Source organism: Anomalospiza imberbis, chromosome 3, assembly GCF_031753505.1.
Source record: "Anomalospiza imberbis isolate Cuckoo-Finch-1a 21T00152 chromosome 3, ASM3175350v1, whole genome shotgun sequence".
In the NCBI taxonomy this organism is placed as follows: Eukaryota; Metazoa; Chordata; class Aves; order Passeriformes; family Viduidae; genus Anomalospiza; species Anomalospiza imberbis.
In genome coordinates, this window is record NC_089683.1 from 75,025,625 (window position 1) to 75,049,490 (window position 23,866).

A 23,866-nucleotide genomic window follows, 5' to 3' on the forward strand; every position below is an offset into this window, starting at 1 on the left:
GAGAGCTTTCTGTCTTATTCCATTGAGTACACAACAGGTTTAGAAGTCCCAGTTAGAGCATACCACCAAGGAAGACTGGCTAAGTTTCCTGATTATTTTACAGGGCAACAATGAACTAGAAATTTGAAATAGTAATGGAAAAATTGAGGAAAATCCTAAGGTATTTCTTATGGTGAAGAATTACTAATTATTGCTAATACTGAGGGTCCAATAAAAACTCTTCTGTTCATGACATCTACAAAGAAGATAAACATAGACATCATGAAATCTAGGACAGGGCTGTGTTTTGGGACGCAAGCAGGGAGAGATGGTGGAGTGAGGGGAAGTTAATATCTCACTCTCATTTAGTATAGCCAGTCAAAACTGTGAGGAGATATGACTACCCTTTGAAAAAGAATCTGCCTGGAAAGATGCTACTATAAGAGTAAAAAAATTTAGCTGTGATGCATCTAAGGTAGGCACTAAAATGAATAGGAAGGTGAGTTTCTAGGCAGCCTCCCAAAAAGACCAACAAGTACTGAAAACTTAAATAACTGCATGATGATTTTGTGATGGCATTAAAACAACTTCATAGGAGTTCATGAACGTTGTGTTACCGCCTGTGGTTACATCCTGTGGTTGCCTGTGGTTACATCCGTGTTGCATTTGATAGTGGTTCTCAAATTCACTGAGCAATGTGCATCAAACACATCCAAGCTGTACAGTTCAGGTCATGCTGTTTGCATTCACACAGGTGTCTCAGACCTGTAGCACCCAACCTGAACTCAAGTTCTGCATTTATGCTGACATAAATACTACATACCTATAGAAATTTGTAAGAGGTGCATACTTGTGCATGCAGTTAAACAGTTCTGGGAGAACATGTTGCTACCTGACAGGGAAAGTGTTAGCACCCATAGGAGATTAAATCAGAGAAGTGCCAGAAAATATTGTTCAGAAAATCAATTGAAGTGGTGCCAGTTAACACCACTGGAACTTGCAGTCTTAGTTCTAGAAGTCTTACTACACTCCCAGTGGTTTGTCTTCAGCACTAAAGAGGAGCCCGGTCAGTTCTAGTAGGGTTCTTGGCTTTAAACAGCCCTCTGAATTTCTGCAGGGCAGTTATAGGTTACTCTGTCACCCATCTGGGGATCTTTTTCCTTTTAAACAATCCACAAATCTTTTATAGATTCAACTTTTTGAAAAGCACATTATCTCAAAGCATAATTCCAAGTTTTGCATGTTTTTAGCCAATTCACTTTGTCTAGTTTTATAATAATAAAAAATACTTCAGGACATTTTAAAGTGTCCTTTCTATACCAGAGCTGTTATTTTAACTTTCACTGTGATTGAAAGAATAGTTTGACATGGCCTGCTGGGTGATTCCAGTTCTGCCAGGCAGCTGCAGCATGCCAGCTCTGTGTCTGGGAAGCCAGCAGTTAGTGTTGGCGTTAGCCATCCCTGCCAACGGAGGAGGCAGAGCCGACTCACAAGCACATGCATTCCTGTCCCCTCCACTGGAAAAAATATTGAGTAGGCACAGATATTTGTTTAGTGATTCAGATCACGGAACTGAACTGGTTTAAAATTAACATTCTGGGGTGGTATTTGGACCAGTTCTCCAGTTCGGTTCATTCTGTGGCAGTGGGAATATTTGTGCCAATAGAGAGGAAGTAGGAAATGATGGCCTGGAGATGGCAGAGTGAGGCCACAAGCGAGGGCTTACGCCAGGACTAATGATATTCCTTTAATGAGCCAAAATTTTTTTTTCTAAAATAAAGCAAACCTCTACACAACCTCCAAACCCATGTTTATCTCTGTGAGAAGCAGGTGCCTTTAGTTTCACTCCTCCTTCCCATGAAGAACTTGTTTCCGTTCCTGTTTCTCAGCATCTCTTATAGCTGCACCCATCTTTCAGCAGATTGACTGGGCCAGGGCTGTTATATTTTCTTCTTCGGTGAAATCATAGAATCATTTAGGTTGCAAAAGACCTCTAAGATCATTAAGCATAATTAACCTGGTACTGCCAAGTCCACAACTAAACCGTGTCCCTAAGTGCTGCACTTAGACATATTCTAAATACTTTGAGGGATGGTGACTCAACCACATCTCTTGGCAACTTCTTCCCATGCTTGATAACAATTTTTGTGAGCAAATTTTTCCTAATAGCCAATCGGAATCTCCCCTGGCAGAGCTTGAAGCCGTTTCCTATTGTCCTGTTGCTAGTTGCCTGGGAGAAGAGACCATACAACCTCCTTTCTTCAGGTACTTGTAGAGAGCAGTGAAGTCTCCCCTGAACCTCCTTTTCTCCAGGCTGAACATCCCCAGCTCCCTCAGCCAATCCTCACAGGAGTTGTGTTCCTAACCCTCTCCCAGCTCTGCTGCCCTTCTTTGGACTCACTCCAGCACCTCCATATCCTTCTTGCCCAAAACCTGAACACAAGGATTTGAGGTGTAGCCTCACCATGGCTGAGTTACAAAGCACTGCCCTCATTCTGCTGGTCGCACTATTCTTGATACAAGCCTGGATGCCACTGTCCTTCTTGGCCACCTGGGCACATGCTGGCTTATGTCCAGCTGGCTGCCCACCAGCACCCCCAGATCCTTTTCCACTGAACAGCTTTCCAACCACTTGCCCCAAAGCCTGTGGCAGTGCAACAGGTCAACACTCCTTCCCTGACTCGGTGTCATTTGATGCAAACTGGATGGGAGTGCACTCAATCCCCTCATCAGATCATCAGTAAAGATATTACACAGGATTAGCCCCAGTACTGAGCCATGGAAGACACCACAGGTGACACAGCTGGATGTTTCAACTCTGATGTTTCCCATATATCACTATGACTCCAGAAGCCAATAGATTTTAAAGCTCTGTGTGCTCAAAGACACACAGTAATGCTTCAGAATTCAGTCATGCTGCTAAAAGGATTTCTTTCCATCTATTACCAGTTTAAGTGTTACTACATAACAGATACAGCCCCTTGAATATCCCTTTCTGATTTGTTCTGTCTCATATTTCTTCTTGCATGTTTTTGGATCTTCTGAAGTCCAGAGACATGCCATAAAATAGTCCCTAAAATCAATTATCAGGAAGCAATTCTCTTTTCAAGCTCAAGTTTCACTTTTTATTTTTTTTTTAAATTGTTAGTTTTATTATTTCAACTTTCTTGAGTTAAGAGGAGTGAGTCATGCTTTTGAAGAGACGATCTGGGGAGTAGGAAGTAAAAAGAGATGAGGAGAGGACTCTGGAGTCAAGGAAGCGACTAAATATTGTAAATATTAAGAACATAGTAAAATCACAGTGGAAAAAAAATACAGCATTTTTCAGTTCCCAAAGCATTCAATAGCAAGGTTCTGCTGTGCCTTTCTGAAATACTCCTTGATGTCCTTGCTTGCAGTTCCTAAGCAGCCCAGCTAGACCAAGATGCCCTTGAAAAGCTTTTAGGAAGCTCTAAAAATTCTCTTTTTCCTGTGATGATGGGAGGGAGAACCTTTTTACAAATCTGTATAGTAGTTCCATTGTCTTTTGCTCCTCCTTGACATATGCATCTATTTTCTCCTTCGGGAGTTGAAGCAAAAGAACAATCTCAGTCTCCTAATTGGTAGATGTTCTGCCCCACATCACTCTGCATGGTAAGATTTCATATGTTGCAGATGTTAAAGGAAGTATCAGAATAGAAATCAGATCCCAGTAGCATATTAGGGCAAAGGTGTCACATTCCAGTGAATGTATATCAGGTGAATCACACGGTATACACTGCAAACTTTATGAATATGAGATGACTGCTTTGTGACATTAATTATGGTTCAAAGGTAAGTGGTTCTTACAGGATTTTTGATTGGTTAAAAAAATATTGGAGACAAAAATCCACATTGCTAGTGAAATAATGAATTTAATGTTTTTGTTGTGATTTAAAAGATGTTCCATTTTGTTTGAAGAATGTCACTGTATTTAAGTAGGCAATATCACTTGGGAAGCATTTTATATCATCTTGGCCACAACTGTACATCTTCCCTGTATATTGAAGCATATGAATAAGTATTTGAACCTTTATTAAATAGCATGGCTTACTCTATGATATAATTAATTGCACACTTTAATCTCTAGTTGATGAAAAAAGATAAAACTGCCATTTTTGTGTTGTGCATATGGGGAGTCAGATTCTTGCTTTGTTTGTGTTATACATAGTGTTGCTTATTTCTCTGTGTGTATCTCATGTTAGGGATGTTTTGGGATTTGAAAAGCTATATGAAATTCACAGAAAGATGTCAAAGGATTAAAATTACTTAATATGATGAATTGCCTTTTTTGGTCCATTAGGTTAATCAAGAATCTGGATGTTGAATATTCCACATGTGCTCTTTATAACTAATTTTGCACACTTCTTAGATGAGTAGGAAGACATCTACAAGATGTTGAAATTTCTTGCAGATATTTGATGATGCATCACCAAGGAAGACTCACTTCCAGTGTGGGCAGGCTCAGATATGCAGGAAGAACCTCATGCACTTCCTACTGCCTGGTGACTTAGGTGTGAGAAGTGACACTGCACTTAAGAGAAGGTGATACTTTGTGTATCTGAAATTAAATAAGGAAAAGGTCATTAGCATACTAAATATATCCAAATAATAGTGCAGTCTCGTGACAACAATCAGTCCTAAACCGAGACATTTTATGGTTTGTCTTTCTTGCTTTTACTTGTCAGCAGTAAAATAGGACCTCAGACTATATTTTTCTGGATGAATTAAGAAATCGTTATGTATTTTGGTGAATAGCAAATGGAGCCTAACTAACCTTTTGAGGGGTAAAATGATATTGTATTTTTTTCTAGTTTTGTACTTCCTATGTTGCTGTATTAGACACAGAATTTAGGACTTTTTTTTTCCTCTGATGGTTTCTTCAGCTTCTATTTAAAAAACACGCAGGGATAGATCTGCCTCTAATCTGGAATTAAGTACTGACACTACATTAATTTAAACAGTCTTTGAAAAATTGTCTAAACAGCCTGACAAGTCCAACAAGAGAGAAATTAATGCTAAAGATTTAAAGTGATCAATGATATTTTATTTAAAAATCTCATTTTTGTTGTGTCTAACATGGGGTAGGTCTTAAGCCAAATTTTCAGTGCGTTAGGTGTGTAATATATTTTGAAGATACTCCATGTGTCATTTGTCCTGCTAGATGTAATGCCTACCAAGGTAAATTTGCATGTCCCATTTGTTTATTCTTTGACATTACTCACAGTTAACCTCTTTCTGTAAATAAATCTAGCAAATATGTGACAGCCTTCAACTAAAATTTCATCTGTGAATCACATAATATCAATCATTGTGTTTTCTCTGAAAGAGGTGTCTTGCAGTGGCAGAACATTCTAGCCCCATTTTATGGAAGGAGATTTAAAGCAGGGTTTTTTCTCTGTGTTGCAGTGCAGGTGCAAACCTTTAGGGTCCTGAGTTTACATACCCACTTGTCAGAGTGCTCTCTGTCTCCTTTCTGGCTGAAAATACCAGGAGGTATTTTCTTCACTGGGGACAGGAGATGGCAGTTGGGAAGAAAAAGAGGAGAATGGTACAATCTGTACCCTCATTCTGACAGAGGATCCAGGATATGGCTGGATTTTGTACAAGCCCTGGAGCTAGGAATAGCTAGAGAGTTTAAGGTTCTTCAAGGTCATACAAATAGTTTTAGATGTAAAAAAAGGATATTAATTCAGGTCACTCAGTTCAACTAAATATGATGCTTTTGTATACCTCATTAACTTTTGTGCCTTACGTGTGTGGCTTTATTAAATAATTAAAGGGAAAAATGTTACCTAAAATTGGTACTTCGCTGAATAAAATTTGCAAGCTCCATTATACACTTTTCTGTTTCTCAGCGTTTCAATGGCAAACAGTGGTCTGGTTTTTCTGCTCACTTTAGTGTCAGCTTGCTCTGTCAATGATTATTAGAAGAAGATATGGGTGCTCCAGTAAATGTTGCATGCACTATTTCTCCTGTTAGGTGTAGGATATCTTTCAGAGACTATTAAAGAAAATTGCCGATTAGCAGATTTTTAACAAATGCCTCTCTTTTTAATATTGTTCACAGCTAGTCTGAATAAACAGTAAACATACGCTGTGCATAATGAAGTTCTTCCATCCAATTTTCTATTGTATAACGTTCATTCAAAGTGATATTTGTAAATATTCATGTGATAAAACTGTTCATAATTCAGTTACTAAGTATCATCCTTCCTTCCAGAAAACTTCCATTCCTTTATAGGACAACAGTATGACTGTCTGATTGTCCAAAGGAAAGAAAGCACAATCGTATCTTTGGCAGTCTCCTTCATGTTGGAGTAGAAGCTTTTGTAATATGAAGGAAATTGGATTTTTGCGTTCTTTGTCTTACATTTCTATCTAAGCCATCAAAATCCAGCAAGACCAGTATATAGTATCAGCAAAGAAAGTAAAATGCTCAGTGACACTGCTAAAAAGCAAAAAAAAGAGAACTGGGGCTGATACTCTTCCACTCAGATTGCTAGACATGGAAATCTCCATCCTAAGAGCAGTCCACAGCTGACTGACGTGTGTGTGGCCAGTGAAGCTGCTGCACGTTCCCATGAGTCTGTAAGAAGCAAAGCACATATGGGAGCAGTCAGTACAGCAGCTGTGACACTTGCCAATCTGATGCTCCATCACTAACATAAGATGCTTTTGTAAGAGTTAAAATGTCTGTCATCTGGTGAAAACACAATCAAATATTGTTTTCTTATTTCTGGAACTCTTATTTCTGCAGCACTCCCGGGTCTCCCTTTACAAATAAGAACAAGCCACATGTCCTCATAGTGCAGCTCATTTGGTAGTCTGAAAGTAACACTGTAACCATGTGACTGGTGGGTGTTTAGGAGGGATTGGGGAAGATTTTTAGGCAACTGAACCGAGGAGACATCAGTGGTATGAAGGAGAGATTTAGCTTGTATATTAGGAAAAGGTTTGTCGCCCAGAGGGTGGTTTGGCACTGGAACAAGGCTCCTCAGGGAAGGGGTCACAGCACCAGCCTGACAGAGCTCAAGAAGCGTTTGGACAATGCTTTCATGCACATGGTGGAATTCTTGGGGCTGTCACATGCAGGGCCAGGAGATGGACTCAATAATCTTTGTGGGTCCCTTCCAACTCAGGATATTATGATTGTTCTGCTCCAGCAGGCACAGAGATGGTTCACCCTCTTAGTGCCACTGTCTAATTTTTTTTTTTTTTTTTAATCTTACTGTTGATGTAGTCTATTGAAAACTCTTCAGGACTTTTGTCTCTATCTAAGCTACTTGCATCTCTGCAAAATACCGATTTCAAATCTATCAAGAACTTTTGATGCCCATTTTTAGGAATGTTTAAAGGTGTTGAATGGAATCCACTAAGTGGAATATCACCAGATCAAGCAAAACAAGTCTTTTTAAAGTCACTCTCCTGTGGTTGATGTGCTTCTATTTATACAAGTTACTCTTCATAAAATTGCCAGTGTGTTGGATGATGCTTTTAGCAACAAGGGAATGACATAGATGGGGGTATAAGAGATACTCTGCTTTTGCCTTGAGGTTACAAGTGCAAGATTAAACGGAAATGTTTATGTTTCTCTTGGGATTAGAGAAGACTGTGTCCTGCCAGTTCATCAGACCCAGTTAGACAAGATGTATGACTTCGCTTTACCCTTCCTTCTGAGCAGTGATTTTAATTCGCAAGATGGCTGAAGGGGCCTGCACCTCCACTGGAATAATACATGTACAGAAAAGGATCAAAATTACTGAAGCTTGTGATACACAGCCAGGAGGTGAGAGAAAGGGGGAAAAAGCACTTCCTTTCCTGCCTCTTCCCTTGTATCCCCATCCAGCCAACATGGCTGATCACTTGTCAGTGCTGGTCAGAGATGGTAAGTCACTGCCTGTATTCTGCAGTGCTGGCAGGGCAGTGTGCCTTTTTGAGAGAGAAAACTCCAGTGAAGTGTGTGCTAAACAGGACAAGGTACTTAACTATGTACAGCAGCTGGAAGGGCTGAGACCCACATTGGTACATTGGTGTAATGAGAGCAAACCCAAGCACTTCTTTGGGCAAAGCCCATCCCGTATTATTGAAAGAAAGATCAAAAAGAAAAATAGCCACCTTATGTATTCACTGAGGAAACAAAAGCCATATGGCAATTTGTCCTGCATTCAAGATGAGGAAACAGCAGTCACTGAAAGAGTCATATACAATCTAACCACCGGGGGGAAAGTGTTGTTCCTTATTCAGCTGATTGGTGTCCCTTGGAAACATCTGCTCTTGCTCCAGAGTTTCTTTGATGAGAGCATAAACAATGCTGCGTAATTCACCTTTTCTGTAGCATTGTCTCTTGGGCCTCTATTGTGGGAGTCTCATTTTCCTTTTTTCTGCATGTTGTGTTCTGATAGTCTTACTTGTTCTGTCTGTGGTGTCTCTGCTTCTGATACTTTCTTATTTCTCTCTGGATTTTTTTTTCTGGCTTTCTGATGGACTTACTGAGGAAGGATTGGTAATACTGATTACATTTGCAAGGAAGATACTATCAATTCATAGTTTTTACTTTTACGGTGGTGGCTAAATTTTCTCAAGTAGCAGAGTCATTCTGGGTTTGCTCATAAATTGTTGATTCACATAAAAAAAGGCCTAATTTTGACATAGGGCCTGATGTTCTGTGTAATACAAAATTTATCTTGGTAATTATATCATCCAGTTTGTGGTAGATATCTTGGACTTGCATGTTCTATCATTTAGAAATTGATGACTCATCTGGCATTGGCTACTGGCATCCTTCTCACTTGGGTGCTGTTCAGGCTGTTCTGCTGCCCCATGTTAATTTTTTAAGCCTGGGTCCTTCAGTCCTTTACTGCTCTTGGTATGGTCCATCTGTACACATGAGGAAAGGACCTTTGGCTTTCTTTAGATATTAATTGGGAATTCTCCATTTTTCTTCTAAAAATTCAAACCCAGGCTATGTAATATCTAATTTTTGGGGATTCCTGTTGGAGAGTTTGTCTTGAATCCTGGCTATGAGCTTTTTGGTTTGGGAGTTTTTTTTAAACCTTTTTCCAGCTGAAGTAAACTTTATTTTGCAATTAAACTTACTGCGAGGAGGGGCAGATAGAATATTGTATTTATTTGTTTTATGTTATAGCATATAGGAGTCTAGTTTCAAAAAGCATATTTCAGAATACAGATGAGTATTACTGGTTGATGCCAATGGGTCATATGTCCCCTTCACCATTTTTGTTGTTTATCGTTGTCTTAAACAGAGACATTTGGAGATTTTTTTCTCTATCAAGTTCCTCAGTAGTTAAAATTGCTCAGAGAAGATAAATAATTTAAAGACATGAATTTCTAAGTGCAGTTAATATTTCACATTGTAGATTGATCTGACCGTAGTGTGTTTATAAATGTTATGCTGAATGTTCCAATTTAATCAAATTTATTTTTTGGCTTGCACCTTTTTATTAGAATCACTGTGAAAAGTGGTTATTGCCTGACTTATGTGAAAGTTTCATCTAATGTTCTTGATCTCTCTTATTTGTTTTTCTGAAGAAAAGTTCAATGTCTTGAAGCATGCCACATGGAACTGTAATAGAATTTGCTTTTCACATATTTATCTCTATGCTTTAATTTTGCATGCATGTGTATTTTGTTTAATTTCTGCATTTGTATTTTTTATGCGCATTTTAATGTAAATTTTACATCTCAGTTGCTTTTGCTTTCTTGCAAAAGTTGGAATATATTCTGCAATATCTCTGCTGCCCAGTAGAGTGAAGGTGGTTGGTTGTCCTTCTGTATTTAATCCCTAATCACCTCTCTGAAAGCAGAGTAAGAAAACCAGAAGAACATGCCTATTTCCATGCCTTTTTCATGTCAGGGATGTAAGAGAGTTACTTCCTAACCCTGGGCATGGTGCTCAGTGTTATAGTCTAACCTTTAGCATGCAAGGCTAGTTTCTGCTCTGATGTGCACAATAAATTGCCAATATATAGTGATAGATTTTTTAAAAAAATATTTATTTTTGTGGTAAAGAACAAAATTCTGAATGTAATAAATGTACTTGATGGTTAGGTATTAAGTCATGGCCTGTGTAATTTTACTGGAAGTTTATTGCAGTGCAGGCACAGTTAATGGTGAATGCATGTCCCTGTATGTGAAATCACCACTGATGTCATGAGAAGGGAAGGTTGTGATAAATCTGCCGGTGTAATAGTAACAGGCACTCATAGACTTCATGCTACTACACAGAGCCTGTATATTCACAGTGGGAAATTATCACCTCCTCTGCATTAATAAAGATGTCAGTGACCAGAGATGTATCTGTGACAGGAAGGGTTCAGGGACCTTTCCCTGGACTTGTCTGATTGCTCTTTAAGGCTGAAGTAGCTTTCACAGGTGGGAATGTGTGAGGCTGCCAGAAGCCATTGCCAGTACAAAGCTTGGTCCAGCGTGTGCCAGGACACCTCTTTGCTAGGGAAAAGGCAGGACAGAAGTAGCAGCAGCTGTGTGGTGTGTCAGGACAGGTGAGGGGGAGGTCAAATAATCAGCTGAGTGCCTGAGGCCTTTGTAACACTGCAGATTTTACTGCAGCAAGGTTGTGAGGAGATACAAAACTTGACTAGAGAGACTGCATCAGCAAGTAATTTTGGCATTGACCACCTAAATTGCCTTTTAGCCTATTCATTGTTTTGCCTGTGTATAGGTGTACCTATACACACCTGAGGTTTTCTTCTTGGACACTTGCCCCTGCTCCAGGATCTTTAGTTAGGGAAACAAGGGAACTGTAATGGCAGAAGGCTTCTAGGCTTGACATGGCTTGCACTGGGGCAGCACAGTGAAAGCAACCCCCAAAGGTATTTTTGTTGCAAACCAAGAGAATTAGAGAAGCAATCAGAAGGTGTGCTGAGAAGGGATAAGGAAGAAGCAGACTGTCCAGATTGTCACTGCGAAACAGTTACCTTAGGCTGGGGTAGCACCAGGGTCCAGGCATAGCAGAGTCAGGCTCAATGAGATTATAGAGCCCAGCAGTAATGGCAGCCTTTCCAATCTAGCCTCCTTTCCAATTAAACCATAAAGGCCAAAGTATGCTTTTCCTTTTTTTCTTTTTTCTTGTTAATACTTCTTTGGATGGATATAGGCCATGGTGAGCTCTAGGCAGAAGAATAGGACAAAGACCCTGAGAAAAAAGCAGATATTGACTGGCATTGCTAGCCAAGGTAGTTCACAGCAGAGCCCAGATAAGCAAGTAAAGCAAAATACACCCCTCTTTTAGAGCAGATGGACTTGAGAGTCGTCTCAGGCTGTAGTGATGTCTGAGGTTATTGGGAGAAAGGCATGTCTAGGTGCTCATTGGTAGTCAGAAAGGAAAGGCTGACATGGAAAAAGAGACTGAACTGTGTGCAATAGGCAGAGAAAGCTCTTTGGTCTCAGGAACACACTGAGATGCATTAGTTTTTGAAGAACAGCTGAAAAATGTGATTTTGTTGCAGGGAGGTGGGGGTGCAACTGTAAGTCTGCATGCTTGCCGTGCAGCTCAAAATTACAGCCCGTAAATAGATGTACATACTCAACCCCCTAGAAGAACCCCCCTACTACAGCTGTAGCTCCCTGCTGTAGTACAATAAGAATAGTTATACTTACCATTTAGATTGTGCTTTTTATTTTCAGAGCTGTGCCAGTGTTAGGTATTTCAATGTAAAGCGGGCGGGTGATTGTGAACAGGATATGGCGAGCTTTTCAATTTCGGGTGTTGGGGGGGACAGTGCTATTTTCCATACTCCCTGGAATAAAAGGAGACTCAAACCCTTCTATTCTGGCAGTGGGGGCACGGCATCTTTCAGCTTTCTTCCAGGAGCGACTCTCACAGGGGAGCCGATTTCTTCTCGGATCTGACCACCACAGCCCTCAGTAATTATAGCAGCGTCTGAATTCTGAGCTAAAAACAGAAGTGCAGCATGTGCCTATTCCCCATGTGATTCAGAAAGCAGGAAATTGAAAGAGCCTGACTGAGAGGAGAGGGAGTGCAAAGCAATAGACACATCCAATATTTGTCTGAAACCTGCTACGCCTGGGACGCAGGAGCTGTCATCTGCCGGCGCTGATTCTGCGTGCAGCCTCAGCCGAGCCTGATTGGGCGTAGTGGGACCGAAGGCAGGGGGAGAGGCGGCGGGGACAGAGTTGGGCTCGCCGCACCGAAATGTAAACAGTGCGAAGCGGGAGGCAGCGCAGCGCCTTCATGCTCCGAGGAGCCGGCAGCTGGCTCCGGGCTGCCCCGGCTCCGGCAGGGACCTCCGGCGGCAGGTCTGGCTGTGGCCGGCTCGATGAACAAAACCAGGCACTTCGGAGGATCTCCTGCCTGTGGATATAAATAGGGAGCAATCGGGATGCGCTAGCTTTCTTCGCCGGCGCCGCAGCTCCTTCGTGCTCCGCGCCGCTGCTGGGACGGGGCGATGGACATGAACATGAAGAAGTTCACAGTGCGTCGCTTCTTCTCCGTCTATCTCCGCAAGAAGTCTCGGTCAAAGAGCTCGAGCCTAAGCAGATTTGAGGTAAAATTCCCCTTAACTTTGTTAAATGTAGCAAATGGTGTTAGGTGCAGGTAGCAGAGGTCCAAGAGAACGCCTGCATTTACTGATGTGATAAGTAGTTAAAGGTGCTCTTTCCCTGGAGGTGGTGATATTCGCACCCAATGTTCTTAGTTTCGGTACAATTCAGTGCTTTTCTCGGTAGTATTCAATACATTGCATAATATATTTAGTGTGTTGCCAGGAGTCCTTTTATCAGCCTTTCAGGGGAGGAGGAAGCTGGTTCAGGACATCATGAAGTTGTAGGAAATAATTACAGATCCACTTAAATTAGCACAAATGACACCATAGTTTGAAATAGCCTCACATTTTAGTCTTCCCCTGCACGTGTACCATTCTTTCTTAGTGCTAGGTTTCCAAATAATTAATCAGTTTGCTAGTGCCTTTCAAATATATGTGGTATGTTAGACAGGGATTCTCTTGATTATTTCTCCATAGGTTCTCATGTTTGCACATATTTTTTTGCATTTATCATCTCTCCTGGTATTTTTTCATTTACTTTGTTTTAGGAGAAGTTGTTCTTTAGGAGCTGGGGGGACAATGTCGAATTAAACCTTTCATGATTTGGCAGTGTGGGGAGATGAAGGCAGCTCAAGTAGGAGGCATGAGCAAATTGGGATGTGTGAATGGGTTAGAACCCGGATTTCTGCCTGTCTTCCTCAAACCATTGTTCTTCAGCCCTGTATTTCGAGCTGTGAATAGTCGGCAGGATGTGAGATCTATTGAATAATGTCAGTTATATTTATTTTGTTCACTTTACCATTGTGGATGATCTGCAACCTCTGCATTAAAATAGAGGTAGATGGGGCCTGATTCCCTTCTGTCTCACATTTATTTTGAGCTGGTGTACTTCAATTGACCTCTGAGGAGTTACTCTGATTTGCACTGGTACTCCCAAGAGGATGATTAGTCTTATGCTGTGTGAATACATTTTGAAGCATTATTCTCTTAGTGTCCTATTTAAAGCACCAGGTAATTGTTTGAACATAAAGTTCTTCATGTGTCATTGCTTAAACAGGGCATGCTGAAAGGCCAAGTTTTTGACCTGTGTCTTTTGTTGTTTTTTTATTTTCTTTCCTAACTATTTAAAACCAATTTCCTTGAAAAAATGAGCATGTAAAAATTTATTTTCATCATCAAACAGACATGCTAAGCATTTAAAACAAACTAATAACTCCCTCCTTGGAAAAGTCGCATCCCAGTAGGACCGAGGGGAGAGATGGGGATACCTTTCCTTTCCTAATTGTCTAGTCAGAATAACAGAGCTTAAGCTAGAATAAATGTTCATTGTAACACATTGTAAATTCTCTAAGCTTGTGGTCCAACAGAGACAAGTAGACCTGGAGTTACTTGAAGGAGTTCTGAGACAAATGAGTATCTTCATAGGCCACCAGTGTCGGGATGGGATCTTGGGAGGGGAGTTGGATTGGAGAGAGCAGAGCCTCACCAGACCTGATAACTACTCATTTGACAGTGCCATAGTCCGGGAGAAACAGTTTACACCATGCTAATTATTTAATTTAGTAGATAATCCAGTGTCAATGACCAATACAACTCAGCACTTGTATCAGACTAGACTCCTGCTTCACTTACAAAAAAAAAGAGTCTTTGCAATCCCTTTGACCACCAGTGTTAGATTTACTGGACTTTCTCAACAATTATGAGATAGTTTTCCCTTATGTGAGTTGTATTGTAATGATTTTTTTCTGTTTTTAAATAATTTGCTTCAAGAAGCAACCTGATACATATCCTGTCACACATGTAGCTTCAGAGCATTTCATCTACTTCCCTCCTTTCTTCCCTGGCTTGTCAGTAATGACCAACTTGATGGAAAGTGACTCAGTATTATAGTGGAGTGGAGAATAGGGGCTGTTACAGCTATGAAGAAAAAAATATTCATAAATTCTGTTCTGCTATTTAATCATCAGAAATGTTTGTTCTTTGGGCAGAGGGTGACGGCCAAACATGAACATCAAGTCTCCTCTGTGGTTTTCATCTCTCAGTACTTCTGTGTATTAATTTGTAATTGTAGGCTAACAAGTGCTTATCAGACAAACAAAAAGTGTGAGGAAGCCTGTTAGATGGCTTTTTTAGAAGTGAGAATATTCTTCATCCTAGTAGGTAGATATTTTGAAAAATGAAGTAAAAAGGTAAAGGTTGTTACATCGTGGAATGAGTAAAATAAAGGAAAGAAATTTGGAAAAAACACATGGGGCATTGCTTTGCTTAGTGTGCATTAGCTAATGTACCTGGCAGAAATTTTGTTGCACAATGTCATTTGAAATTTGGAAGGGAACTGTTTTTACTAGGTTTTGTGGGATTTTTGTTATGTTGTTATCTTGGCAAGTTGGGAAAGAGGGTTGAAGGGTTTAAGATAGATACTCCTAGGCTCAAGCATTTAATATGCTTAAAATACCACTATTAGAGTAGATTCAAAAATAAGACAATATTAGTTATAAATATCATGATTAATTTCTTTTTCTACTGTGATATTCTGCACTTCAAATTCATTTGTAATGAGAGTGGTAGCTTACAGGGCCAGGATACAGCTGCAGAAAAGGACTTAGCAAATCACAGCTTGTAACCTGACCTTTACTTGATTGTTTCAGATGCCAGTGTCATTGCTATACATGAAACAACAAGATGATCACTTGGGTAAACAGCTGGGTTTCACACTTTGTCCTTCTAAAAGAGGCGGAGTGCACTCTGGTAAATGGAATGGTATTAGGATTTCATTTCATCTTGCCTAAAATTCACGCCCTTTTTATTATTCTGGAAAAATCTGGCTGAAATTTGAATTTATTTGGCTACAGTTTAGGGGTTTCAGTTTATATTATTTTTCAGTATGGCCTGCATTGTCCTTCATTGAAAAGGTATCTAGTGATGTAATTTTATTGAATGTGCAGAGCCAAGTTTTGCCCTTCTATATGCACAGAGTTCTGATTGAAGTCAGCTGAAAATTCAGGAAAGTCAATGGGAATTGCATGTGTGCATCTGAGAAAGGGCTTTGTTTATGGTTCTTGCTGAGTGTTGATGAACATGAATGTGAAACCATCAGGATAAAGTACACACAGTGGGGATCTGCTAAAGACTTTGAGACCCAGTGGAATGCATCTTATGGCAGTGAGCAATATCCCTTGATTTATAAATCAAAATTTAAATATGCCATTGGAATAAGCTAGGAAATACCTAAGCATATAAAGAATTTGATAATATTAATTTCAATGATGCAGGAGTATCTTTTTTTTTTTTTTCCTTTTGAGAAAACTACCACTTAAAACATTACCTTTTATTCTTTTTGGAGACATTTCTGACTTTTGTGTTCCTGATGTATTTTTAATTCATTATTCTTACACTTTAAGTCTTCTAATTCGTTTTTAGTCTTACTGGTAATGATGAATCCAAATTATGTTTAATCTATGTATGGGGCTTAGAGCCTAGCAGAGTTCTTGGAAATTATCTCAGAATTAATCTGGGGCCTGGTGTGCCTTGGCATGGTCAGTTTGAGAGGCAGGATCTCCTGAGGATGATTCAAGCGTGGGTCCTCCTTTGGTTCAAGCACTGGCACGAAGGAAATGGAAGCAAGCCTATGAAGGCTTGTAAGTAGCAGTGCAGAAGGACTGGCACTGGCTTTGTAATACTTTGTTACGAGGGATTTTTGGTTCTAATCTTAGGCTCTGATTCTGATTTCCTACAAGCTAAAGTTACAGCAGCCTTAGGAAAGAGCCAAAAAAATGCTGAGCTAGACTGCTCTGTTTCCACAGTGGGCTGGAGCAACAACGCTTTGCTTGCAAACGCTTGTGAATTCTTCTGCACTTGTATAAAGAGAAATTATGTTCCTTATCAGCAGTATGTCCTTTATTCTGTCTTTTTAAAATTATTTTTATAGTTACTCACTTGGTAGAGGAGTAGAGTCTTTCTGTCAAATGTTAGCCAGAATAAAGGCAAGTTAAAGAAAGGAGATGGGGATTATCAGCCCAGGAACATCTCTGCAAGGTCTACGTCCTGAGGCAGCTTTAGTTTTTACTTTTTTTCTCCTGTGGTAATGATCATATTTTTGATGTGTGTTCTTGTTACAGCAGAAGGTACTGACACTGTTGCAGTGTCTAACTTCCCCCAGCTGCAGGCAAGACTTTCAAGAGAAAATGCTGCAGTTCTTGTATTCTTTCATGACTTGCTGGGGGGAAGGGAGGCAGGGAGGGGAGAGAGAGCAAGAGCAGGAGGAGTGTGTAGTCCCTCAGACAGGTCACTTGAGGACCCAGGAAATCCATTTTTCAGGCTCATTTTGACAACTTGCTGTGTCATTACAGATGGTTCAGACCTTTGTGCTTTGCATTTCCCATTTGAAAAAAGGAAAATTATGATAAATATTCAAATCCTTTGATACTATTCTACCTATATACCCTGGGTTTGAGAGCAATACTGATATGTGTACACTTTCATAATAAAGAAATTGCTTCCAATTCCCCAACTGCTTCTGACTTTATCCCAAATAAAGCCTCATGTACCTCAGGCTTGATATGTGCTCCTTCCAACAAGCCTTAAATTAACTGCTGAAAGGAAAAACTAAGCAGGTAGATGTAGGGATAACGTACACAGAAAATTGGGACTGAAAGGCATCTAAAAGCCCTTGATCTAGACCTGTCTTTCCTCCTTAGGCAGCATCAGCTATATCTAAACTTTTCCACCAAAGACATTTTTCTAACCTCTTATTGAAAGCCTCCAGTGGTAAATGCCTAGAACCTCTGTACGTGGTATATTTTGCGTTATCCTCAGCATCTGAGGGTTTTCCTGATATCTAGCACAAGTTTCCTTAAGGCAGTTCAAGCCTGTGTCTTCTTGTCCTCCCCACTGTAATTGTGAGAAGGAGTTTCCTTTTCTTTGCAGCATGATTTTTATGCATTTGGAAACTCTTCAGGTCTCTTTTCTCAGTCTTTCTGGAAGGGTGGGAAAAATTTTTTTCTCCTTTCTGGAAGTTAGGGATTTCCAGGAAGAAGAGCCCTGGGTCAGTTACAGTGACATTGTTAGGGAGTATCTCTTCCATTTTTGGATGCTAGTTGTCCCTCATAAAAATCAATTATATCTCAAAGGCCCCTACCCTGCCAAAGACCAATCCAAATTGTCATTTTATGCTCCATTTCCACCATCTCAGTGTCTGCATGATTCCTTGATCTGATGGTATTTGGCATCCACGCCAGTGCTGACAGAGTTGATCCATGGGCTCTGGCATCAGATGAATTTCGACATAGATCACACAACTAACTCTCAGTCTCTGGTCACATAGCCAGGGTACACGAATGTTTGGGCATAGAGCAGGGGCATGGGATTGTCATATAACAGAAGAGGTCTTCATTTGGTTGTGGGATAAGTCCTCTCTGATCCACAGATGGGACCCACACGTGCCTACAAACCAGTGATGGAATGCTGAGAGGGAGGGGCAGTGCCCGTCACTCTCTGAGCCAGCTAGTGCCCTGATTCCCTGTGCCTGGAGCATCTGTGTCTGGGTGTACAGGAGATGAAGAGCTGAACCTCAGGGACTGGATGGAACCTGTGGGCAGCTGAGCATTTATTTGCAGTAATGTAGATTTATGCAAGTGTAATTTTATTTGAAGTTTTAGCTCATAGTATGGTGACCTGTCTGACCCTGTGGCACAAGAAGTTTGTTCTCAGAGGGTTTAGCTCTCCTACATCTATTTTTATTAGTAGTAGCATTTGCTTCATACATTTGTCTGCTAGTCTCAGGAGAAGAGTCCTTTTTTGTGTGCTTTTGCATTTGTATCATGACAGGTAACTGGAAGTATTTCTAAGGTAAGACAGAAATTGGAACAAAAGCTCTCCTTATATTGATTTACCAGTTATTCAAGTACAAATAATTTTCATCTAAATATTTTCTAGTAATTTCCTTTTGTTCATTTAACCAGACTTACTGTCCCAGTTCAGCAGGGATTCTGTAAAAGTGTTTGCTGTTAATAAAGTCTCCAAGTAATGCAGGTAAGCAGCAGTTGGTTCTGCATACAGGACACACTCTGTGTGTGTGTTACCATCAGCTCTTACACAGAGCTTTTCTGTTTTGCTTCCTGGAGAACAAAGTTTCAGGAAATGAAAAAGAATGATGTGATTACTAAACCTGCTTTGAAAATAGCTTTCTGACTGAGGATATGTAAGGAAGCAAGTGATCCATCCATTCAAGGTCCTTGCACGACAGTTATGATTCACATGCAGGGAAATGCCTTCCAGGCAAACAGTTTGGGGTGCACATTTCCTCAGTGAGTGCATGGATGGTGATGGGGTAGCCACAGCATGGCTTTGGAAGGCTTGGAAGGGAGCAGCTGTCCTTTGCTGTTCAAACTCTCTCACTCATTTGAAGTGTATTGTATTTGAAACATATCAGTATTACAGCAGAGCTGCTTTTACTGTGAGATGTGGGAGAACTTACAGCTCTCTTCTAGCTGAGAGCAGGAGTTCAAGGGTACTGGAAATGGAAACCTTTTAGAGCACAGAAGACAAAACTACAAAGTTATAGTGAAGAAAATATTTTCCTCAGATTACAGATTATTATTAGACATTGTGTAGCAGTTCATAGGCAAGAAGGGAAGATACAGTTTGCCTGTGCCTTCAGGTGGTAAGTAATGATAGTAATAGGCAAAATGACAGTTGACTCATTAAACCTTAGCACATGAACTCATATAAAATCCAGATGTAATTCAAGAGTGTCATGCCTCTTTCCTGCAAGGCCAAATCTGAGCCTGTGTATGACTGGCAGAAACAGTAAATAGTTTTACTTTCAGGAATTGTAACGAGTAAACTGGGGAGTGAGCTGAATGTGTGGCTTTATCTATAACAGTCATCTTTCTTTTCTTTTGGTAGAAATTTCTGTTGCTTTTTTCTAGTGAGTAACAAAGAAAATCCTGCATTAGTTCAACTTCGTTCTCTCTACGTTCACATTGTCAGCAACTACTGGACAGGTTTTGTGACTCTGAAAGATATCTTAGTCTTAAACTTCTGCATCAGTAGACCTCCATGCCAGTCTTCGCTGTATTATACAACCTCTGTGCTTAGAACGTGTTGAGACAGCAATTAAACATAGTAATTGCATTAATTGAAAAGCCATCTCTCTGAGTATCTGAAACCCTGCTGGATCTGCTGCTAGTCTGCACAATTCCTACTTTATGGTTATGGTATGGTTATGCATTGCAGTTATTACTGAAGAGTAATCTGAAAGCAAGCCTTTATGTTAGATTATTTCTGTTACACAGTTCAAGACCAATTCATATCACAAGATTTGAACTTTTTTAGTATTTAGTGTGTGCAGATGTTAAATAAAACACACTTCAGAAGTTTTTTTATAACATTTCATTATGTCGTAAAAACCTGAAGCTCTTTTCTGGCAAGTAAATCACTTATTTTTATCCCAAAACAAACTCCTTAATATTCAATTAAATCAACACTATTAGGATAGCTAAACCAAGATGTTTTCAAAATGTGAATGATTTTCATGTGTTGGCATTGTATGGCTGATTTCAAACACATTGCGGTGCCTGATTTGAAAGAATGGAGAAGATGATGTATCTGTTCTTGTTTTTCAGACTCTTGTACCCTTGAGAGTCACCTTCTTTGTATGTGGCAACCAGTGAAATAGGCATAAAAGGAGGGAAGGAAAGGGTGATAGTTAATCTTAGCTTTTACTTCTGCATTCTGTCAACTTCTCTTCAAATTCTACTTCCAAAGGAGGACCACATGGCTGGGCTTACTCAAGAAATGGGTGAAAGTGGGTTATATGAGTCCACACAGAAAAGTGCTGTGTGTTGTAAAGGCGAGAAAGTCCCCACTGAAGTCGGCATCAATTAATCCCTCTCAGTCTCTCCAGCACTGTGAAATTGTCCAGGTTTATGAGGATAATACTGTTCTATTTTCGTTATTTAATCCTCCTTTGTTCATCGTGAAGTTTTAACAATTGTAAGGCAGAAAATACGTAAAGCTAAAAAAGCAAGAGTTGGGTCAAACTAAGCTGAGGGGGATTGAGGGGAGGCTTTGCTTTCTCCTATAAAAAGTTTTAATGTGCATTATCCTTAGCTTTGTGACCAAATCAAGCTATTATAAGGATAAGCACTTTGGGGGCATTTTCTCTGGTCGGAAAAAAGATGGTTGTGCTGCCATGTTAACTGTAAACTGATCCAAGACCAAAAAAAAAAAAAAATCACCCATTAGCAGAGCTGGAGACAAACCAGTTTCCCAAAATCAGTTGCTGAGATTTGTTTTTTCCCCCATGATTTCAAGTTTTTATGCATTTGCAGAATTGAAGAATCCATACTAAAAACATACTTCAAGTGCACCTTTTTTTTTTTATATAATTTTGTGGAAAAATTAATGTCACAACATAATATACCAAGTGGCAATGCTGATAAGGATGGTGGGCCACAGAACTTACTCTGTCTCCAAAGTAGAAACGATTTATTTACCCACTTTTCCCAGTTCCAACAGCACAGGTACGGCAGCATCCAGATGTCTTCTTTTCTCTTCCTATGGCTGTTAATGCCATTGATGCTACAGCATCCCTTCTCACACACCAGAGGAACTCCATCTGTATTTGCTTTTCTCTGAAAGACCATGTGCTGAAAAAAAAAAGCCTAATAGCATCTTTTGCCTGATGGTATGAAATGAATTTCTGAAAGTCCTCTCTGCAACAGGGATTTTTTTTATTCTAGAAAAAAAATTTTTCATTTTTCCCAGACAGGAAAACCCATATGGGACATTAGAAGGAATACTGTTAATGATTCTGAGGATTGTCACTTCCAAAGCACAGACTACCTCTTGTGATTATCTGCCAAAAGATACATGTGTTATCCCAACTGCCTTTTTGAAAATCTCTCCACACATCAGGATAAAGCTTACATACCAATTTACTCTTGGAGATGGGTATTCCACTGTGAAATGGTGTAAGTTACCCATAACAAATAATTATGTGAATGGTGCCAATTGCAATTTTTCCCTTGCTTGGTTTAAAAGCATTTTTCTCTCTCTAACAGGTTGTTAAAGAAGCCGTAAAATTAATTTGAGTAATGTTTGTATTGAAAGAAATGCTATAATAGGCAGACATTTGTGATGTTATGGGAGGAGTTGTTTCCCTGGAGTTGTAAGGAAAGTCTTAAGGTTTTGACTTAGTGTTTCTGTCTTTCTCATAACATGTGTCAAATGAGTGAATTAAACTGTAATCTTTTCCAGTGCAGATGATCTGGGTCATTTCAAAAACATAACTTTTATGAAGAGTCTTATTTATGAAAAACAGATCAGTCCTTTGCTTCTGCTCTTGACCACTTACTCTTCTATTGATCAGTTTGGGGTTTGCTTTTTGCCTCCTTTTTTGTGTTCATCTCTTCCTCCTTGTTGTTAACCACAGGCACAACCATGGTAATTATAACCTATCCCCAGAGAAGTGGGGACTTAAAAAACATTTAATGGGCTGTATGAACCACAGCCAAGAGAAAGTTTGCCCTTTTACCCTAGCTTTTAAAATCCTTCTGATGGTGTGAAATTCGTGGGACTGAGAGAGAAATAAGAATAGAGCTCTCTCCATGGAGTACCACTATGGTCTACAAGCACTCATTTATCTTCCTGGTGATCAGAGAGCTGGTTTTGTCTGGGATTTTGTGTCATCTCTTCAGGGAGGCACATCAACTCCCCATTTTTCAGTTACTGAAGAGAAGAAATTAAGTTGTTTTGCCCTCCTGGGATATGATTTTTTACTCTTGTCTGCAGGCTTTTCTTCCCTCTTGTAAATAAAGGTTGAAGATTTGAATGTGCTGGTGTAGAATCACGCAGCTGGGCTGCAGAAATGCTGAGCTCCATGCTCGTGGGAACTGTGCCCTTGAGACCAGGCTCTTGTGTCCTGGTGTCTACTGAAACTCACTTTGCCTTCTCAGATGTTTCCCTTGTAAGGTGACAGTTCTACTTTTTCCTTCTCCCTCACACTATCACTCATCTGATTCAGCTTTTTTTGTTTTATGCTTTAGACTCAAACAATGCAATCACATGCTTTTGCTTTTCTCATACTGTGTCTGTTTTGGTACTTTCCACCCTCACTTCACTGAGGTAACTGGGCAGCCATCAGTAAAAACAAAACTTTGTTTGAGGAAGTGCTGATTCAGAGATGATACTCACCTCTGAGGCTGGGCAGTGGTCAGATGGCTCTGGAGCAAATCCCAGATGCAGTACTTACTGAATATCTCAGAAATGTCCCCATCTCTTATACTTCAGTCCTTGCCTATTTTGCTTCAAATGTCTCTGCATTCTGGCTTTCTGTAGTTTAAATGTCTTGTGATCATTTCTCCTTCAGGGAGAGCAGCAGAAGAAACTCCTAGGGAGACCCCTTGCCTCACAGCTCCTGAGCGTGTTGCTGAGGGTTTCATACCTATGACTCAGCTCTGTTCCCAGTTGAGCATGAGCGTCTGTCTGTCTGGGATCTTAGCTTTATATAGTACAATTTTCACAGCACCTCTACTCTGACTGTGAAGCATGGTTACTATGGCATCTTCAATATCTTAGAAAATAGTGAAATAAAGATAACAGTGTTCACATTTTGTGTTGCATGACAGCTTTTGTGCCTGTTTTGCCTCTGTTTTCTTCTGAACCTTGATGAAAAAAAAACTCACAGTGGAAATGAGATCCTTTGTCATTTTAGATATGTGAAATCATGCAAAGTTGCATGGTTTCTGCTCAGTCATCATCCATTTCAACTTCCTGAAAGAAGTAAACTGCGTAGTTGTTCATCTTGGGATTTCCATGACAAAGTTAAAACCAGCCTGCATTAATTTATTCTTTTATGATAAAAAAATCTCCCATTAAAAGCACCTTACCATTGTAGTAAACCAGTGCAAATGGACATGATTCAGAAGAAAAACAAATCAAATAGCTCTATTTCCCTCCCCGGAACTGTAATGAAATCTGAATCAGAAGAAAACTTTTATTGCTTTTGTTGGGACAATTAACACCACAGCAGACTGGCGTTGTTGATAGTGCATCATTCCTTCCTCATTTCCAAAACTTGAGATACAGCAGAATGCTTTAACAGCCTACTCTAGGTAAACTTCCTTGGCTTCTCTGTCTTCTGGCTGGTTGCCAACGAAGACTATAAAAAACAAACAAAAAAACCCCACGTAGTTTAATGTTTAAACGCATCTTGTATTATTACCAACTTCTGGGCTAGCACAAAATTAGTGTCCTCATAGCTGAATGTGTAAAAGAGTGTTATCCCCTGGCCAAGCTTGTGAACGTAGAAGGCTAAATTT

General features: G+C 40.0%; 1 protein-coding gene across 5 annotated transcripts in view; it reads left to right on the top strand.

Annotated features, from left to right (window-relative positions):
* The window catches only part of RPS6KA2 (ribosomal protein S6 kinase A2), a 275,385-nt gene that overhangs the window by 104,824 nt on the left and 146,695 nt on the right, over window positions 1-23,866 (top strand). The window contains exon 1 of one of the 5 annotated variants that reach the window (XM_068185219.1): window positions 11,801-12,545. The exons of the other annotated variants lie outside the window; for them this stretch is intronic. Coding sequence (XP_068041320.1) covers window positions 12,447-12,545 — 99 coding nt within the window. The 5' untranslated portion in view covers window positions 11,801-12,446. Of the gene's footprint in view, window positions 1-11,800; window positions 12,546-23,866 lie in introns of those variants that run through there. 5 annotated transcript variants of the gene reach the window in all.